Below are 19,503 nucleotides of genomic sequence, written 5' to 3'. Positions count from 1 at the left end.
CCCAAAAAAAAAAACAACAACAAGAAAACAGCACAAATACAAAATAAAGAAAACACCACAAGAAGAGTGAAGCGGGTGGGGAGCAAACACCATCCACCCCCTCCCTCGTCTTCAGAAGAAGCGCCCGCTTCATATACACCACCACACACAAGAGCGTGCTCAAAGGAGTGCCGCCTCTCAACCAAGAAACAAAAGTCAAGACACGCACGCGGGACGGTGAGAGACACGAACGGCGGGCGCAGTGAAGAAGACAAGAGAAGAAAAAAACATAAAGAGAATGAGCGAGGGGAGAGGCACCATGCACCTCCCACACCATCGCCACCACTCTCAAGACCTTCACCATCATCACCCCTTCTACCTTTCGTTTCACCCTACCCTTCTAAGTCTGCAAGTGGCTGTCGGTGCTTTGGTGCAGCAGNCCCCTTCTACCTTTCGTTTCACCCTACCCTTCTAAGTCTGCAAGTGGCTGTCGGTGCTTTGGTGCAGCAGACTGACAAGCCCCTTCTCCTGTCCGGCGCGGCGGAGCCACTCAATGAACATTGTGTGCACCTTTCCGCGCAGCTCGTTCGCCAAATCCTTTTTGCCCTCATCCGTGAGCCGCTGGTAAGCCGCCTCTAGCTGCTTCGATGTTTCCTGAAACCGCTGAACGCGCCGCTCCAACGCATCCGCATAGGGGCGGGCCAGGGGACATGGATTTGTGCGTGTCGTGACAACAGCGTTTGTGTGTGGCGCGACAGGGAAGCAGAGCGGCGTAAATTCATCCGGGGGAAGAATGTACTGCGGTGAGGGAAGTCCCACGTTCCACAGATTCAGCTTAGGATTCACGCCGGAGCTCGCAAGGTGCTCCTCCAATGTGGAGTAATGCGAGTTGTACGGGGCGAAACGGACGTTCTCTAGCGTGTCGGCACCCTCATGTAAGCAAAGCACTGGTGGCGTGTTGGTGCAAACAAAAATGGTCACATTCCGACACCGACTCACAACAATGGCACCACACAGAGCTGAGATACTGGTGTTCTCGCAACGGTCGACGCACAAGACGCCACCAACAGGCCCCAGCGCTACAGTGCAGTTGGCAAGCTGGGAGAGGCGCGTGTTCGGTAGGTCTGATGTGATGTAAAAACTCGATTGGGAACTTCTTTCAATAGCGTAGTTTGAAGAGGCCACCAGTCTCGCGCTGCTGCTCGGCATCACAGGGTACGGCGGGATGTATATAGTACCACGCAAACCCTTCACAATAACATTGTTGCTAAATGGCGATGATGTCGTGCTGGCGGCCAGTTCACTTGGAAGCATGATTCTAGGACGTATGAACTGCGACAAAATTGTAATATCGATGGTCTTCTCTGACCGTGGCCACAGGAAGCCGATGCTTGTGCCGAACGGCTGCTCGACCCCATTGACAAATTCACGCAGAAGAATACGCAGCTCCTGCGCGTCTGCCATCGTAAGACGCCCCGGTCGGGTGATCGCCACAGCTGTAATATAGTCATGCAGGTGCTGCCGCACGCTGCTCATGACGAGCTCCTGACTAATTTCCCCCAGCATCGGCCTTGGCGGGTGCTCGAGGATGAGCTGCGCAAGAAGAAAAATGGTAAGCGCCGGTAGACTTAGCTGCCGCGAGGCGGAGGCTGCAGGCCAGCGCGCCTCATCTATAGTTCCCCCCATCTTCTTAAGAAGCGCCCGATTGCCCTCCTGACGATACTCCGCGGTGGATTTAAGGCTCGTGGAGTTGCCGTTCGTCTGCGATGACAGTGAAGCCTGTATACAGCTCCCTGTGAGTGCGTAGACCACGTCAAAGATGGAGTAGGCGACGGACTCCCGCATTCCAATCACACTGACGGCGATGTCTATCCACATGGAAAGCGAGATTGCGGTTCTGTTCGGCGACTCCTGCCGCAGTTTCATGATGGCTGACGTGGTAAGTCCGCTGGGCGTCTCCAGCAGGAGTCCGCAGTTTTGGAAGAGGACGGGGTTCACGCAGAACACCACCTGATTGGTGCTAAGAAGCGACGAGGCGGATGCAGCGTCGCCGTTGTTGTAGTACGGGCTGGCGGAGTACCTAGTCGACATGTGTGACTTGCGTCGTCCGACTCTGCACGTGTTGTCGACAAATGTGGAAGGGCGCCGTTGCGCAGAAAACAGAGAGAGAGAGAGAATTAAAAAAAAAAGAGCAAAAAGCAAACAAGAGAGGCGTCGAGCGGAGCACATCCGAAGCAACAGCAAGCCACACCAAACAAAGCACCCCAAAAAGAACCACCACCACCACTCCGTATCGCGGCAACCCCTTATTTCAGTGCCCTTCATTATGTGCCTCACATGCGGCCCCTGAGTGCGGGGGCGGCGGCGCGAGCAACCGTTGAGGAGGCGGCAACCCCCTTGCAACTACTCCAGCCGCCGGCCCCTGGTGCACGCCAGACAAAGAGACAGAGAGAGCAATGTGAGAATTGAAGTCGAATACGATGAGAACACAAAACAAAAGACGACGGAAAAAAAAAAAGATACACTGCACGTGGAAAACAGCAAAAGAAATCAGAACGTAGCAAGGAGCCATCACAAATAAGAAAGCTAACCCCCCCAAAAACTATATATATATATATATATATATAAACAACAACGAACAATAGAAAGCAAAAAGAAAATGGAAAAACAAATAAAAAACGCCAAAGCAAACACAAACGTGTTGCACTGTTTTTACTACGTTTAGCCGTTCGCATGGCCATCGTCATTTTGCTTCGCTGCGAAGAGGGCGCTCCGTGGTGTCCTCGGCAGATGAAAATTATCGTTCGTGAATACAGAGGGGTCGCGCTCTGCAGCCGACACGCCCTCCTCATGAGCATTGCCACCACCAGCACCAACATCTGTGGACAGCGGCTGTGGCGGCCGGCTCATGCTCAGGTGGAAGCCAGGAACCGCCTGCTGCGGGTCCATTTGTTGACTGTGTGGCGTTCCATACGGCTCATTGTTCAAGAAGGTTGGACCGAAACTGGCCTGCACGCTGTGGGACATGGGCGAGGTTGGTGCACTCACGGTGGCATTTGCGTACATGGGCAAGGGCATCATGTACATGGGGCTGCTCGGAGTGGTTGAGAACACCGGCTGGTTTTGCTGAAAAGGCACACCAAACACCTCCAGGGGTGGCTGCTGTTGATTGTTGGCTCCTTGAACGTTTGCGCTGGAATGACGCTCGCCACAGCTGCGGCGACGGCAGCAGAAGCAGCAGGCAAACAGGAAGGCAAGCCCAAGCAAAACGAGGAGCGCGATGACGAGAAGGCCACTCGAAAGACCGCCGAGTGCTGATGCCGACCAACCATTCGGTGGGGCCTCTGTGGTCGGTGGGGCCGTGGCGTTGCACCAGACGAACGGACCAGCGAGTATGTCTTGCTCCTTGTTGGTGGTCCATCCAGAAGCGCAATTACATGTCCCCCTTCCCGTTTCCCACGTTCCATGGACGCAAATGTCCCCTGTGGCATAACCGACCGAGGCAGGCTTTTTGTCGCCGTTGCCTTCACCCGTCAAAAAAAGCAGTAGACTCCCAAATACGGCCGCCAGTTGATCGATGATCAAAACCATTTCCCTTTACTCCTTGCGAAACCGGGTGCGGTGCCAATACTGTCACTCCTGAGTGTACGTGCACGCAAAGACACGACAAGGCAGTAATGAATCACCAACAACAAAAGGAAAAAAAAGGGAAATGAGGTGCATCCATGAAGGTGATTCCAGCCATAGGAATAAGGAGAGCTCGCGCCACCTGTACCGGTGGTAAGAAAGAATAATAAAGAAAAATACACAGTCTGTTCTTGCGGTTTATGATAGAAGTTTTAGAAACGAACCCTCTCAACGCCTTTATTGGTGGCTCTTCGATCACTTGTACGGAACCCACCTCCCAAAAAGTATGAAGGTACAGAGTCCATGTCACGTGAGTTTCTTATTTCGCTGCTAATTTTGATCACCAGCATTAAAGATAATAAGGCCACGAAAAGTGAAAAAAAAAAACCGACGTAGAAAAGATGTGATTCGTTCCCTATGCTCTTAGTTTAAATCCCAGCTGCACCACCTGAATCTCGGTATCTGAGAGGCTTGAGGTCTCATTATTAATAACTCTCCACCAGTCGTACAAATACACCTGCAGTGGCTGGAGCCTCGCTTCGTCCTCTGGACGCTCGTCTTCGGTTGCACCAGTTTTGTAGAAAATATACTGACAGTAGCGGTCAATGAACTCGTGGCGGGGGTGAACGGTGGTGATGCGTTGCGTGTCGTTGAACTTGAAGTAACGTGGATCCTTCCCCTCTGGCGTGCGGCGGAACGAGATGTCCGGCACCATGCCCTCCTCCAGGGGTGCGACGTGCTCAATTTTCCACTCCAGGTTGAAGTCCACCGCGGCGTCTGGCGCAATGGTCGTCTTTGCCGGCTCCGGCTCGTCGTAGCCGCCACGCTCCTGCATGCGGTACCACGGATGCTTGCGATACATCTCCAGCGCCGTGTCTCGGAGGAGGCCGCGCTCCGTCGGGGAGCTGTAGCGGTGGTACCGCTCGGGGTTGCCGGGGTACGAAACGACGTAGCCGAGGAACATGGAGGGACCGGGGTTGCGCCTGACAAGGCGGCCAAGGAACTGCGACTGGAGCAACCCATCGGCCCAATGCTCGGTGTTGCCGAAGTGGCCAACCCACGTCTGGATGGTGATTCCGAACACGTCCAACTCCGCGTGAATGATGCAAGAAAGTTCACCCAGCGGCGACGGCATAATGTACCGCCGCACGCGTAAGATTGGGTACTTCGATATCATGCCACACCCGTACGTGTTGTCGAGCGCTGTGGGACCATAGCTAGTGTAGCGGTAACCGAGATGATACGACATGAACTCCACCATGTCGCGATTCCCGTTGGGTACATGCATGGAGTCGCTCTCGAGGAGACCCACCACCCCAGCGCCTGTTTTGTCAGCCTGCTCCACCATTCGTTTCAGCGAGTCGGTGTTGACGTTGTCAAGGGCGAAGTGAACAGTCCATATCATACCCGAAAAGAATGTCATTCCCTGCGCCGCCTCCCACACATCCTTCCGCTGCTCTGACGTGAGGTGAGCGAGGGAGATGCCAAACTCCTCCTCCTTGACCTTTTTGGGATTCTTCGTATCCCTGATTTCCTCTCCTGTAACCGCGGCCTCTAGGTTCCTCAGCTGTGCCTCGTAGCGCTCTTGAACGAAGGTGCGCTCATACTCCTCCATGAGTGGGTCTGTGGCGGCATTGCTCTCCGCATGAATCTTTTTAAAAGCCTCATGCACATGTACCACCTCCTTCGGAAAACGGCGGGCAATGTCTTTCCCAGGTGGAATACTTCGATCTGACGGCTCAAGCGCCGTTCGGCAAATCACAACAACAAAGAACATTACACCAATGAGCATTACCACAAAAATGGGCATGTGTCGCTGCTTCTTCGTGGTGACAGACTCTGCACGAGCCACCGCAGCGCCATTCCCTACCCGACGCGCCAGGTACCAGGCAAGGATAAATATACCAGCCATGTTGCCAAAATGCATCGAAACAGAGCGCTCGCGTACGAGCCACGCCATAGGGACAAACGGATACGAAATGCATAACAGGTAGAGTATAACTGTCAGGACAGTTGTGAGTGACCACACTAATTCAAACGACGTCGCGCGCATCGCCTCGAGTGTATGTGGTTGGAACGGGATACCCTGTGAGTCTGCACGATCAGTTGAAGCAAGGCGGCGTGCCCGCTGATGGGCAAAGAGAAGCTCAATGATGAGCGGATACAAAGCACCAAAGCAGAGTGTCATCACGAGTGCACCAGCGAAAGCGATATAGGGGCTTCCGTAAAAGTCCTCTTCTGCATCCCAGTAACGGATGTCAACGTGCTCCTTCACGCTATTCATTGTAGTTGGGTAGTGGTCATGCTTAAGTTCGAATGAGCGGTTTGTCTGCCGAGTAGACAAAAGCATGGTGAGGCATCCGCCAAGGAGCCCTATACCAAGGCGAAGCCATGACGCACCACCATTCTTGCCCGTGCCCACGAGTGGGGCGATTTCCTGCGAGTAGCACAGACCCATCACAAAGAAGAAGATAACAACCAAGCTCGCTGGATACGGGTCAATCGCCAAGAGACGTGGGATGTAGTTGGCGCACGTGTAAAACGTGAGGGAGGCTGTAGTGAGTAGACCGAAGAGCATACCCATAATCGCAGGGGACGATGGAGAGTATGATAACGCCAACGCCGTGATACTGTTGATGGGACGTTCCACGGTGAAGTGAACATGCCGAGACCCACCAGAGTCGACAGACACATCCTTTGCGACGCTGCTGTTGTTATCTGGTAGTTGTTTGACAAACATAACATGTCTGTAGATGACGGTGGTGCTAACAATACCAATAACCACACCGAATAGGCCGTTGTATAGTGGATCTGTATATACGGGCTCCTGTGTGATGAAAAGGACACGCACCAACATGGTGACCACAAGGCCCAAGGGGAACGAATACAGCAGACGACAACTGTCTTCAGCAGTATCGCTCACTGTCACGGTGGGATAAAGGTAGCGACAGAAGGTGGCCAGCGAGAGGAAGAAGGGACCAACGGTCACTGCGAGAAGCTTCAACCGTTCTCCGTTTCGCACGTGAATGTGGAAATGCGAGAGGGCGGCAGCGAAGTAGAAAAACACGTACATGGGTGCACGTCGGTGACCCGCATTGGGACCTCCCCTTAATAAAGTGTTGGCAAAGGGTGCCGGGCCCAACGCCCAGCGACGGAACGCGGCGAACCTCAGTAGCACGGGCGAGCAAAACGCAGCGACGCTCACCAACTCCCACGACATAGACATGGCCACCATCGGCATGAAGTACATGTGCTCCACGACATGAATGATCATCTCCCAGAAGAGGTATGCCCAGTAGACATCCACCAACCACATTGCGACGGTTGACGGCGCACACGCTAACGTGAATTCGTGCACCACCACATTGGCCCCAATGATGCCACCTTCTTCCGACGACACAGGCACAGAGCATACCGGAGTAGTTTCCGCAGTCTCCGGATCGACACCATTGCCGTAAACCTCAGTTGGCGCATTGACACTTCTGAACGCGAGACGCTGGTACTGCTCCGGCGTTGCGCCGAAGACCCACGCGTCGTTCTTCAGCTCGTACCACGCGGTGGCGTCGAAGAAAATGTTGAAGAAAGCGAAGGACCACTCACTCATCGTCGACAGGCTGTATGCTCCTGCCGCACATGTGGCCACGTGGCGAATGTAAAAAAAGACGAGGCACAGCGCACTCGTTGTCTGTCCTATTAGACACACACGCTTTAAACGAGACGATACGCGAGCCTCTCTCTGAGAAGCGTAAATTTCGAGGTTGTATGTATTGCGTCGCACCAGCCTGTCCATGACCAACTGCAGGAGGAAGCCGAGGAAGACGTAGAAGGCGAACCCCACGTCGTGGCGGCTGAGATTCTCCGCAGAGGCCACCATCGTCCAGGTCAGCCCGCCCAGAAGCCGGCAAAGGTCACACAGGAACATAACTAGCGTTAGGAACGCAGAGGACGTGATGAGGGCCACGGGGGAGTGCAGCAAGCCACTCAGGCTGTTCATGCCCCCGCACCCACGCTGCCGGAAGACAGAGAATAGCGAGATGCTCGCACCCAGGCGAAAAGAAGTGCACAGAACAAACGCCACGCGCCAGATCTGTCGCTCTGGTTGGAAGTCGCCGGTGAGAGTGCTGATGCTTGGCCAGTACTCTGGGGTATGGCAGTGCGTTGCGAGGAGATCCTCGTGGTGCAGCCATAGCCCAACGTAGAGGGCGAGCAGGAGCCCTGTGCTCACGATGATGGCGTAAAATAACGCGGTGTATGACGAGCGAATAACAAATATATGTTGCTTCATCGCCATGTTCGTGCGTGTGTGTGTGTGTGTATGCAAAAAAAAAAAAAANAAAAAAAAAAAAAAACGGGAATAAATACTCCTTCAATGCCTTTTTTTTTCTTTGTTGCTGCTGTTGTTGTTGCCTCCGTTCCCGTAGCGTAGGGAAACCTCTACGTTCCTCGCAGTTCTGGGAACTATCGAAGGCCCAAAACGCTGAAGCGAAAATAAACCGAGCAACACTCTAATCCCGCCTAATCCGTCTTTGAGTTCCCAATCCAAATGTGCCCTCACTGCCCTTGTACAACTGGTCCAACGCGCGTGATGGCACCAACGAGAAGGACGAAAAAGAAGACAAAAAAAAAAAAGGACCAAGGGGGGAAAGAGGATCGGCAACGAAAGGCGCCAAAGAAAGGAAGTGGCACACACGCGGTCAGCAGCCGCATCAACAGCACACACCGCAAAACGAAAAAAAAAGGGATGAGACTCAAGGGATTCATGCAGTCAGACCGTCAACCACACCACACCACGCCAGACGCCCACACACACACACACACACACCACCACCACCATTACCACCAAGTGCATCCCTTCATACTCCCACCTCTCCAAAAGTGTGCCACACATGCACACAGGTACAACGGCACGAACACGTCCCCTTCGTCTTTGTTTCTTTATCCCTTCCTATCTCCACCGCTGGCCGAGTTCAGTAGTTGCGGTGGTGCACGTGGTCCTCCCCACCGGTGCTGTGCCCTGGTGACTCGAGGTACTTTGGCACGTGCGCGAGCGGCGTGTCGATGCCGAGCGCTGTCTTGGGGTTTGCCTGGTACCACTGCTCCTTAAACGGCTCCTGGATCGCCACGTAGCGGAAGCAGTCGCGGCCGCCGTAGCTCCACATGAAGATCCTGTACGTCGACACCAGCCCAACAACAGTCGCGACGGGCCACACCATGCAGATGGCGTAGATTTCAAAGCGGCGGAGCCAACCGGGAACCGCCATCACGCACACCCAGGGAGAAAACGAGAAGGAATACGGGGGAAGGTGGATCGGCCTAATTTGATCTTGCTATAGATGTGTTTGTCTCTTTCCGCGCTCTTCTCAGCTCGATACGTGAGCGCAAGGGGAGGGAGTATGGCGTGCCGTTTTTTTTTTTTTTGGCTTCCTTAGAACAACAACAGAAATAATAGACTTTGTTGCAAAGAAGGCAGAAAGTAAAGAAATACGAAAAGTAAACTCAACAGACAATCGGTGGTGTGGCCATAGACACAGGCCAATATATATAGAAGCGGGATCACTCGGAGCGGCAGAAAGGGCCACAAATAAAGGCGGCAATTTTTTTCTTCGCCTCGCAGTACACTTCCTCTCGTCTATCGCAAACTCCCATACTCCCAATACACTTGCCTTTCTTTCTTTGCCAAAGAATCGCTTAACCACCTTCACACGACGTGAAACATCATTTTGTACTAACGTGGCCTTCCTCACCTCCAAACACTGTTCCCTCTTACTTCCCCTGATAAAACAATGCAATGATCTGCTTTTCCAGGGACGGTTTGATCATCTTCAGTTTCTCTTTTTCTTCTTAACCCTACCAGCCCCCAGTAAACCGAATAGTCCCACATACGCCACAGTTATGTGCTGCCACATCATCTGTTGCAGCAATAACAGATGCACACGACAATCTATTCGGCGCAGTAGATTGACGAAGCAAAGGCCTGCAGGAGCAGCGCCACGCCAAACCCAGTTGGGTCATCTTGGCCGACGGGCGACGCCATGTCCACATGCGCCCAGGCACCCTTGAATTTACTGTCGATGTGGTTGCCGACGAAGTACGCCGCACAGCTCGCCGAGGCGTTACCGCGGTTCGCCACACTGTTGCGGGAGTCCGCGACGCCACTGCTGAACTCACTGGCGTGGAACTCCGGGCAGTACACGATGGGAAAGCAGAGGTCACCACATTTGCGACTCGCCCGCACCATACGGCCCTCGATCTCCTCCGAGTTAGCATAGAGTGCGGCGTGGCGGCGGCCAGTCGCAATGCCCTGCGCGCCTGTCAATGTGGCCATGTCGACAATCACGTCTGGTGTGTACGGTAGCAGGGCGGAGGCGTGGTACACGCCATCCCCCAACACGAGCCGCCCCTCTGCGTCGGTGTTGTTGATCTCAACCGTGTAACCGGACTTCATGCGCACAATGTCATCGTTGCGCTGCGAGCGCGGGCCGACGGCGTTGTCGGCGAGACACAACACCGCGGAGACCTGTTGCGGCGCCTCAAGCAGTGCCAGGCCAAGGAAGCCGCAGAAGGTTGCCGCCGCGCCGCCCATGTCGTGCTTCATGGAACACATATTCGACGCAGACTTGATCGCGAGACCGCCCGTGTCGTACACGATACCCTTGCCGACAAATGCCAACTTCTCCTGCGGCTCGATGCCGTTTTGTGGCTGATACGATAGCGTCACAAGATGCGGTGGGAACTCCGCTGCTTTGCCGACGCCGTAGATGCCACCGTAGCCACGTTCCCGCAGCTCCTCGCCACTGAGGATGTCGATAGAGGCGTTTCTGCCCATAGCGCACAGGCTCGCCACATGGCCGGAAGCAATCTCCGCGAAGGTGGTGGTATCGAGCAGGTTTGCCGGCGCGTCCACAAGACGTTGGCACAGCTGCACCACCAAGGCCGCCACATCGAGCGCGTGCCGACTGCCGCACGTGAAGTCTTTCTCCGCCTCCGCGAGACTGCGCTTCGCCGTGTTGGGCGCGAATACGACGCGAACAGTGGGGCCACGCGATAAATAGCCACGCTCTGCGCGACCACGCTTTGCAGAGAAGTTGCGATTCGCCGCGCGTGCAATGGCGGCGGCAACACACAGCTCATTCTGTGACTCACAGCAGTAGATGTCAAGTCCCGTGTGGACTTTTTTCCCGTCTTCCTCCTCGCGGACGTGGGCGAGGGCTTCCTTCACGATGCTGGAGATGACATCTGGGCGTAGCGGGCAGTTGTGGCGCGACGCCTTGGTGGGCACCGTGCCAACAAGAACACGCACATGTGGCGTAATATCCGCCACGTAGGCCTTGCCACTGGGGGCGACATCGACCGCAGTCTCCACCGCCTTGCTGTAATAGGGGAAAAAGGCGGCCATCCTCTCCTTGTCGCTCAACTGCTTCTGGCTGCCAAGAAGAAGGACGCGCAGTGACCGCTGTGGGGCACCTTGCAGGACCTCATTCGCCAGCTGCTTCCCCTCCACGGTGGTGTGGAACGTGACGTTGGAACGGAACTCGACGCAACTCTTAACGAACTCCGAGACATTACGTTCCTCATACACCGAATCGGTGCGCTGTCGCTTGTACACGGAGGACATGATGTGTGTGTGCTTATTATTATTGTGTAATCGCCAACAGGTGTTGAAACTTTCTGCCGAGTACAGTGCAGGAATGGGAGAACACACGGGAAAAAAACAATGACATCAGGTATCAAAAGGACAGATAGCACAAGCGCCCACACGCGGCGTCGTGTCCTCCTTCTTTTCGTGTAATATGCTCTTTCTTTTCCCTCCTCATTTCATTTGCAAAACTGTGCGCAAGAGGCGAGGTGCATCCTTGTCGTGGCGCACAGGAGATGTAGCAGTCGCAGCACCGCATGCGTATGCGTATACGTGTAATGATAATAATGAGAGAGACAGTCTCCTGCTGTCATTGGCGTCGCAGCTGTTTATACGTGAATATATATATTTGTTTATTTACGTATAAATTGGAAGATAAATATACTCTAGTAGCCAAAAAAAAAAAACATCAGAACGAATGGGGGCGCACTTCTCACAGCCTTGTCAAGGGGCCTTCAGACCCCCCACCCCCCCCAAAAGGTTCAGGTCCTACTTCACACTTCCTTCCTCTCCTGCTAGTATCTCTCCACGCCACAGCCTTAGTGTCTTGTTTTATGGGTCGTCCCCGAGCAAAATAATGAAAGTGTGGGACGGGACACTTACACCGTGACAAACAACTGAAGACTTGCTCCTTGACGGTGCAGGAGCATTGATTAACTGAATGCAAGAAGCAGAAGCAGTCGAAGAGGTAGCAACTGACATTAAAACAGCAACACTACCAGCACCGCTGCAATGTGTGAGAGGGAAAGGGAATTTAAAAGCGCACAAAAAGAGAAGAGAACATAAAGAAGCAGTCAACATACTTTTTTTGTTTGTCGATCATTCTGTCGCTTGAGACCTCCTCCGTTCAGCTCGTCCATACATGCAGCAAGGTTGGACGGCCACACACAAAAACGACGAGGTACGCACCCAGAAAGCAGTGACAGTTACGCACAGCTACACAGCTCTATGCCTGTGCAAGAGCATCCACGAGGCAGTCCATCAATTTGCACTGCTCCACAATATTGCCACGCCGGCGTGCGTCGTTCATTGAGCGCAGCGCCGCCGTCACTCCATGCAGTACCGGATCAGTCAGCAGCGAGTAATCGCAGATACGCCGCATCGACGCCGCTTCGTCTATGCACTCCGTGCGATTTCGCACAAAAGGGACCACCATATCGCTCTCCTCCTCGTTCCCGTTTTTGGCATCATCGTTACCATCATCATCATCATCATCATCTTTGCCGGCGTCGCGGGACAGATGCCGCGCGGTGTTGACACGCGCCGTCATGAGCGCAAACTCCTCGCGCTGACGTATCTTATCGAGTGAGTTGAGGTTCTGGTCCACGCAGTGCCAGTATGTCTTGTCGCCGTGCACCTCGCCCGCCTTCTCAACCTCGTCGAGGATACCGTGCGTGCAGAGAATGCTCTCCTCACATACCACACCTGGGCTCTCCGAGATGACATTGCGCACCACGCGGCGGAGACCGTCGTAGAAGTCTTCATCATCGTTGAAGTCGTGAAATGTGATCAGGAGCGAATGCTGCACCATGCGCAGCAGCGCACGGCTGCTAGCGGAGCCCGTCACCCACGCGGTGCACCCCCAGAACTCGCTCTTGTCCACGACCTGCGCGATACAGCTCACCCTTCCACGCGCACTCCTGCCAGTCCTGCCGCCGTGCTCGCCCTCGCCGTCAAGATCCTCCACAGGTACGCAGCGCGCAGTGACGGGGCCGAGGTACACTTTCTCCGCGTAATGTGCAATGCGGCACACAACACGAGAGAAAAAGTTGTGCGGCACCGCGTTGAGTACGAAGCGGTAGAAGGGACCGAAGAGAAAGGTGGGCAGGTGTACGCATAAGGCGGACGGCGCCTGATTCCTGAAACAGGCGGGGACCAGCACAAACAACTCGGACTCCCTTCTAGGTGATGTAGCATCGCCGGCTGGTTGCGGCTCCACCACTGGTGCTTTCTGCACCTCACGTGTATCATCAGTATTTCTTTTGTTGCCGACGGCGTTGTCCTCTTCACTGTTTTCATACCACACTCGTACTACATCTCTGCGGAGGTTCCCCAACACAGAGAACTGGAGAGAACTGCCTTGTACGATAAAATCGTAACTACGCAATAGCTCCAGCAGACCGCTCAGTTTTCCAGGGCCGAAGTTCTTCTCCGCCAGCACACCGCTAAAGAGAACCCGCGCCGTCTTCATCGTCAGAACTCCCTGACCGAGTAGACCGAAAACGTCGGCAGCCTGTACCGCATCCGCGTCGAAAGGGAGGACGTTAGACATACTGTTGACCACGTAGGGGCGCGATACGAGGGGCAATGACCACTGCATAGATTGATTGTATGTTTGGGCGGCTTGCATCGGTGTGCAGCAGGCCAGAACGGCAATTGTGCGGAACACCCATGGGACATCCACGACAATGTGCTTCTTCATGGTGTGATGCTTGTAATGGTGGTGCAAGACTCCCCAGCTCGCCAGCAGCTGCGTATGCTGATGCAGATCCTCTAGACTCATGCCATATCGCTCATTCACGGCCTTTGCGATCGTCTTGTACTCTGAAGACGAAAGACACCACTTACCCTCGCGGTAGAGATGGCGGATCTTCTTTGCTAACGCCACCGTCCGCACGGGGACCTGTGCGTTCGGAAACTCCGGGTCGTTACGACACCGTATTATCGCCTGCTCCGCAAACCAAGTGAGCAACTCAGGGAACTTTCTCATTTTTGCAACTGAAGGGGAAAATACGACACGGTTAACATTATCCACCGCAAAGTGGCCCAATATAGATGGGCGCATCTCCGGGTGTACCTGCAGAAGGCGTAAGTAATTGTTCACTTCTGCCTCGATACCAGCGAAAACCCGTGCCAACCCTCCCCGGGGGAGCAATGACTCATCGAGGTGGGTGCCAATGAGAAGCACCGCCGCGTCTCGACTAGCGGTATTGCAGAGAATAAGTTCAAGGTGAGGTTTCAGCATTTCCAACGAAGGGAAATCACACAATGAGAAGCACAGAACGTACGTCACGCGACGGGTCGGCAACAGTTCCTCAAGTAGAGAGAAACAATTCTTTCCGCTCAACTCCATGAGATTTATTTGCACTGGGTGGTGCCCCGTCGGGGCTTCAATCAACGACGACTCCAAACCAAAGGTTGGATGCGCATGCAGCTTGTCATTGGCAAAGATGGAGTACCACTTATCTGGTTTTTGTATATTTTCACGCAAAGCACTCTTCCCACTATTGCTATCGCCTATGAAGAGAAATGTGTGGCGATACACGGTTGTCAGTTCGTCGTTGGGCGCAAATACCACTCGACCCGTCGCCAGCGTGGTCCTTGGCGTGACGCCGACGACGTTGTTGCCGCGGTTGGTGTACAGCAACGACCTCCCAGTTGGTGACATCGGGTCACCGTGCAGTGTCGACCCACGAATGCTACTCTGCGTCCGCCGCTGCAGAGCTTCCTTCAGTCGCAGCGCAGGGATGTCGGGATAGGCACCGCTACCACAGCCAGAGCTGCTGTTACCAACAACAATTCCCGTGCTGCTGCCACACATCGGGGATGTCCTTGAATTGTCCCCACTGCTGGAAACCGCCAATTCGTTAGTGTTGAGGTTCGGCGATGTCACCGCGCCGCCCTCCTGGGCACGAACAGCGCGCCGGCGCCCTGTCGGCTGCGGTGCGGAGGGGTCGGTGAATTTGAACTCCAGGTATTCAGTCCCCATGCACACCACCGTGCCGCTCGTCAGCACTGTGTCCTTGGTCACTGGCGCCACCTCGTCGTTGATGTACGTCGCGTTGCCACCCAGCGGGCGCAGCAACACACACCCGCCCTCCTGCCGCACAAAGCAGCAATGCCGTGGGGCAATACCCGTGGTGTTTGCTCCACTCACAACGATGTAACGATCATTTTTACTGTTCTCTCCTGCTTCAGTGCCCAAGTACGTCACACCCGCAACGAGGTATTCAACCACCCAATCCCCGGCACCGTCCACATTCAGCAGGAATGGCTCGCTCCGGTTGACCTTCACGCTCGGCATGGTGCGGTACAGATCACGTATCCTCAGTGACTCCACGCCACCAACCTCTCCTCCGGTCATCTTCTGGATGAACTGTTCCGCCCGGTGAAGCTCCGCCTCCAGCACAGCCGCATCTCTTGGCTGGCGCGGTGTCTGGGCGGTGATGTAATCAACATCTTCTTCGATGACCGTCCCCGAATCCGTGTCGTTGGCGGTGGAATTCAGCATGGAGTGGTCCGTTTTCAGAACATTAATTCTAATCCCTCCACGTCCGACAAGCTCCTCGTAGTGCCGCATCTTCTCTTTTAATCGTGTGACTTCTTCTTGTAATTCGCGTATTTTCTTGTCGCCCGCCGTTTCATTGACGACAGCTCGCGTAACAATCGCCTTGACGCGATCGGCATAACGAAGCGTACTCAGCGTCTCCTCATAGTTCGCCGCTGCTGGACTGAGTGTGGAGAGCATAAAGGTCTTGCTGTTCCCACCAAGCGACTCCTTGAGCAGGAATGTCAGAGTTGAGTCACGGTACGGCACGTGCTTTGCAGCTGCCGCATCAGTTTTATGTTTGCCCATATCCGCCAGGGCGCTGATTACGAGTCCAAGGACAGTAAGCGACCTATTGATATTGGCACCTTCGCGAAGCGTGTCCCCCTCAGCTCCAGTCGACTTCGCCCGCTCGCTACCAGCTAGATCGACGAGGTTAATCTTCGAACGCAGTTCCGTGGACACTTTCTCACCCTTCGTGGTCTCGCTTATTATCGTCTGGACAAGCGAGATGGCAAAGATGGCATGTGATCTGCTGGACCGATCATTCATCTTTGTTGCTGCTGTGTGACGGCTCTGGTTGCCACCATTCATGAGCCGCATGATACCATCTTCGGAATCTGTCTGCAGCTCTGTAAGACCCTCCACGTATACACCAAGCACCGGGTGTTCACGCACCTTGAGGTTCTCGCACTTGGAGTTCAGCAGACAGTAGACGCGCTCCTGATATATCTCCAGGTAACTCACCACAACATTGATCTTCAGTTTGGCCGGCATCGTCTGGCTGTTTTCCTCGCCGGCAGCAAGCGCCGCCTCCAGCTCCTGCTCCTTCGCCGCGAGCCTCTCCTTCACGATCGCAAAGAGCCCTTTGGAGAGACGAGGGATAATGCCGGGGTCGACAAACACGTCACGGCCGCCCGACGGGCCCATCATGGAGTAACTCTTCCCGCTGCCGGTTTGGCCATACGCGAAGATGCACGTATTGAACCCGCAGAAGCTTGCTTTCAGGACCGGCACGCCCAAGTCATCGTACAGAACGGATTGACCTACATCGCTGTCGTACGCGCGGTCGAACGTGAATACTTTCACGCTATTACCTGTCTCGTCCTTCACCTCACCAGCATCAGAAGGAAGGCTCTTCTTGTAGATGCTCACCGTCTTTCCCTGATTGAAGAGCAGACACTGTGGGGATTTTAAGCGCTTCTCTCGCTCATTGAGGGGGCGGGCACGCACGCACACAGTAATGCGCCCCTCTTCCACCTCTGGAGCGCCAGGCATCACAACCCGCAGCCTCCCCCTCTTTCGTGCCTGCTCCCTTCAGCAACTCCCCCTCTTCCCTTCTCTCTCACCTCTATATTGGTCTTCGTCACGACTCCTGACTCCTTACTGTGGTTGGGGCACCTGCTGCTAAGCGTACACCCCGCCCTTACGCTTTGGCGCGACCTATTAGCGAATTGATCTATTTCCTACAACTACAAATGCACACATACAAAAGAGAAAACAAAAGAACCACACTCTGAAGTTCATCACTACACACAAACCCACAGACGCACACCCAATGGAACCACTGGAATCCAGCAATCATGAAAACATCAAAACAGATATCGACGTCGTTAGCAACACCTCCTCCACTAATTAACCTCTGATTTGCCTCAGCAATGAAAATTAATTCTGTTACAACAAATGGTGAATGAATTCCACGCAAGAATAGGGCAAACCACTAAACTTCTATTCAACCCCTGTCATCACGATAGCGACGCTCGAGGTGCTTGCGGTAGTACTCAGGGTTGAGGGTCTCTCCAGTGGCCTGTTTGATCAACTCGTCTGTTGTCAGTGAGCAGCCGTGCTGCCATATCTTCTCATTCTGTTTCGAAAAGATTTTTTCAAGCTCGCCCTTGCGAATACAATTCTCAACAACCTCTTCCCCGAGCTCCTTCTGGACAGAGTTCATGAGCTGCGCTGCCAGCATTGCGCCAAGGGAGTACGTCGGGAAGTACCCGAACATTCCACCAGACCAATGGACGTCCTGCAGGCAGCCCTCCTTGTCATTACCGAGCGTCTCCAATCCCAGATAGCTCTTCATCTTCTCGTTCCACACCTTTGGCAAGTCCTCCACCTCCATCTTGCCATCCATCAGGTCACGCTCAATCTCATAACGCAGGATAACGTGCAAAGGGTAGCAGAGCTCATCGGCGTCGATACGAATACGGCCAGGCTGCACACGCTGCGTTAGCCTCTTCATATTGGCAGCGGTGAAGGCGGGCTGATCACCAAAGTAATCCGATAGCTTGGGAGCGAGAAACTCCATAAACGCACCAGAGCGGCCGATCTGCATCTCCGCAAACAGCGACTGACTTTCGTGCACACCCAATGAGCGCGCGTCGCGAACCGGTTGCGTTTCGAACCCCTTGGGTCCACAGTTCTGCTCGTACTTGGCGTGGCCCGTCTCGTGGATCACGCCAAGAAGGCTCTTGTCGAAGTCGGTCTCACGGTAGTTCGTGGTGATGCGCACGTCCTCCTTCGAATTCCCACAGAAGGGGTGGGCGCTGACGTCCAGGCGGCCGCCGTCAAAGTCGAACTTCCATACGCCCATGCAGAACCGGCCAAGCGCCTCCTGCTTCTCCACGGGGAACGGACCCTTGGGCTCCACGATCGACGCGTTGAGCGACTTCTGCTTCGCCTGCACCTCCTTCAGCAGCGCCGGCAGCCATGACTTTACGCTGCCGAAGATCTCGTCGAGGCGCTTAAGCGTCATGCCCGGCTCATAGATGTCCACAAGCGCCTCATATGGATCCTTGCCAGATGTCCCGGCACGGAGTTTTCCCTCCTCCCGGTACAGCTCAATCAGCTGCTTGAGCGTCGGGAGAAAGCCGGCGAAGTCGTTTTCGGCACGACACGTCTGCCACAACTGCTGCGCCTTGGTTGTCAGAATAGTCTTGCGTTCCACGAAGTCCTCCGGGAGAAGATTCTCCAGTTCCCATGCCCGGCGCATCTCACGCAGATTCGCCCTTTGAAGTGGCTCGAGATCCTCTGCAGCCTTCTGTGCCTCATCAATGAGCACCTGAATATGGCGATCAGTGATAACCTCATGCATGCGCACCTGCAGCTCAGCCATGGCAGCACCCCTGGCGTCGGCACCTTTGCGTGGCATCATCGTCTGCGAGTCCCAGTCAGCCAGCGACAGCAGATGCGTGTAGCGGTAGAGTTGCGTAAATATCCGCTCAAGTTCCTTGTAGGCCCTCATTGCTCTTGACGACACAATCGAACACAAAAAAAAACCGATAACTCTTGAGTGTCTCCAACAAGATGGAAGTAGAAGCGCAAAAGAAAATATACCCCACCACACACACGACCTACGCGCACAGCGACGGGTCAGCAGTCACTTTCCAATGGACCAGTCGTCACGTCCGCAAGGTTATCTACCCAAAAAGAACCACAACAAATAGGACTTCATGCCCACCACAACATTTATCCGATATGAAGTGGAGACCGAGCGAGGAAGAGAGAACCAAAAAAAGTCAGGAAGAAACGGAACTACAACAAATATATCCTTTCAAACAATTAAAAAAAAACGAAAAATGAAAATGCCCAACAAACTATGCATGTCGCAAACCTAGTTGCTGTCATCACGATAGCGACGCTCGAGGTGCTTGCGGTAGTGCTCAGGGTTGAGGGTCTCTCCAGTGGCCTGTTTGATCAACTCGTCTGTTGTCAGTGAGCAGCCGTGCTGCCATATCTTCTCATTCTGTTTCGAAAACAGTTTGCCAAGCTCGCCCTTGCGAATACAATTCTCAACAACCTCTTCCCCGAGCTCCCTCCGGACAGAGTTCATGAGCTGCGCTGCCAGCATTGCGCCAAGGGAGTACGTCGGGAAGTACCCGAAAGACCCAGACGCCCAGTGAATATCCTGCAGGCAGCCCTCCTTGTCATTACCGAGCGTCTCCAATCCCAGATAGCTCTTCATCTTCTCGTTCCACACCTTTGGCAAGTCCTC

General features: G+C 54.2%; 8 protein-coding genes across 8 annotated transcripts; all 8 read right to left on the bottom strand.

Annotated features, from left to right (window-relative positions):
* Positions 1-450: 450 nt before the first annotated feature.
* On the bottom strand, positions 451-2,070 carry DQ04_00841070 (putative tubulin binding cofactor c; the record flags this gene model as incomplete). The annotated part of the gene is made up of 1 exon (XM_009309799.1): positions 451-2,070. One exon carries the CDS (start codon positions 2,068-2,070, stop codon positions 451-453), a length of 1,620 nt encoding a protein of 539 aa, XP_009308074.1.
* A 630-nt stretch (positions 2,071-2,700) lies between these two features.
* On the bottom strand, positions 2,701-3,570 carry DQ04_00841060 (putative adenylate kinase; the record flags this gene model as incomplete). The annotated part of the gene is made up of 1 exon (XM_009309798.1): positions 2,701-3,570. The coding sequence occupies one exon, from the start codon at positions 3,568-3,570 to the stop codon at positions 2,701-2,703; it is 870 nt and encodes a 289-aa protein (XP_009308073.1).
* A 451-nt stretch (positions 3,571-4,021) lies between these two features.
* DQ04_00841050 (FGF receptor activating protein) lies at positions 4,022-7,891 on the bottom strand (the record flags this gene model as incomplete). Its single annotated transcript, XM_009309797.1, has 1 exon — positions 4,022-7,891. The coding sequence occupies one exon, from the start codon at positions 7,889-7,891 to the stop codon at positions 4,022-4,024; it is 3,870 nt and encodes a 1,289-aa protein (XP_009308072.1).
* Positions 7,892-8,573: 682 nt separating this feature from the next.
* Positions 8,574-8,867, bottom strand: DQ04_00841040 (hypothetical protein; the record flags this gene model as incomplete). Its single annotated transcript, XM_009309796.1, has 1 exon — positions 8,574-8,867. One exon carries the CDS (start codon positions 8,865-8,867, stop codon positions 8,574-8,576), a length of 294 nt encoding a protein of 97 aa, XP_009308071.1.
* Positions 8,868-9,547: 680 nt separating this feature from the next.
* On the bottom strand, positions 9,548-11,221 carry DQ04_00841030 (aminopeptidase; the record flags this gene model as incomplete). Its single annotated transcript, XM_009309795.1, has 1 exon — positions 9,548-11,221. The coding sequence occupies one exon, from the start codon at positions 11,219-11,221 to the stop codon at positions 9,548-9,550; it is 1,674 nt and encodes a 557-aa protein (XP_009308070.1).
* Positions 11,222-12,188: 967 nt separating this feature from the next.
* On the bottom strand, positions 12,189-16,787 carry DQ04_00841020 (putative Unc104-like kinesin; the record flags this gene model as incomplete). The annotated part of the gene is made up of 1 exon (XM_009309794.1): positions 12,189-16,787. The coding sequence occupies one exon, from the start codon at positions 16,785-16,787 to the stop codon at positions 12,189-12,191; it is 4,599 nt and encodes a 1,532-aa protein (XP_009308069.1).
* Positions 16,788-17,241: 454 nt separating this feature from the next.
* DQ04_00841010 (metallocarboxypeptidase) lies at positions 17,242-18,753 on the bottom strand (the record flags this gene model as incomplete). Its single annotated transcript, XM_009309793.1, has 1 exon — positions 17,242-18,753. One exon carries the CDS (start codon positions 18,751-18,753, stop codon positions 17,242-17,244), a length of 1,512 nt encoding a protein of 503 aa, XP_009308068.1.
* A 369-nt stretch (positions 18,754-19,122) lies between these two features.
* Positions 19,123-19,473, bottom strand: DQ04_00841000 (metallocarboxypeptidase; the record flags this gene model as incomplete). Its single annotated transcript, XM_009309792.1, has 1 exon — positions 19,123-19,473. The coding sequence occupies one exon, from the start codon at positions 19,471-19,473 to the stop codon at positions 19,123-19,125; it is 351 nt and encodes a 116-aa protein (XP_009308067.1).
* Between the last annotated feature and the right edge of the window lie 30 nt (positions 19,474-19,503).

The sequence above is a fragment of the Trypanosoma grayi genome, assembly GCF_000691245.1.
Source record: "Trypanosoma grayi strain ANR4 Tgr_84_V1, whole genome shotgun sequence".
In the NCBI taxonomy this organism is placed as follows: domain Eukaryota; phylum Euglenozoa; class Kinetoplastea; order Trypanosomatida; family Trypanosomatidae; genus Trypanosoma; species Trypanosoma grayi.
This window is presented reverse-complemented; position numbering and strand designations above follow the sequence as displayed.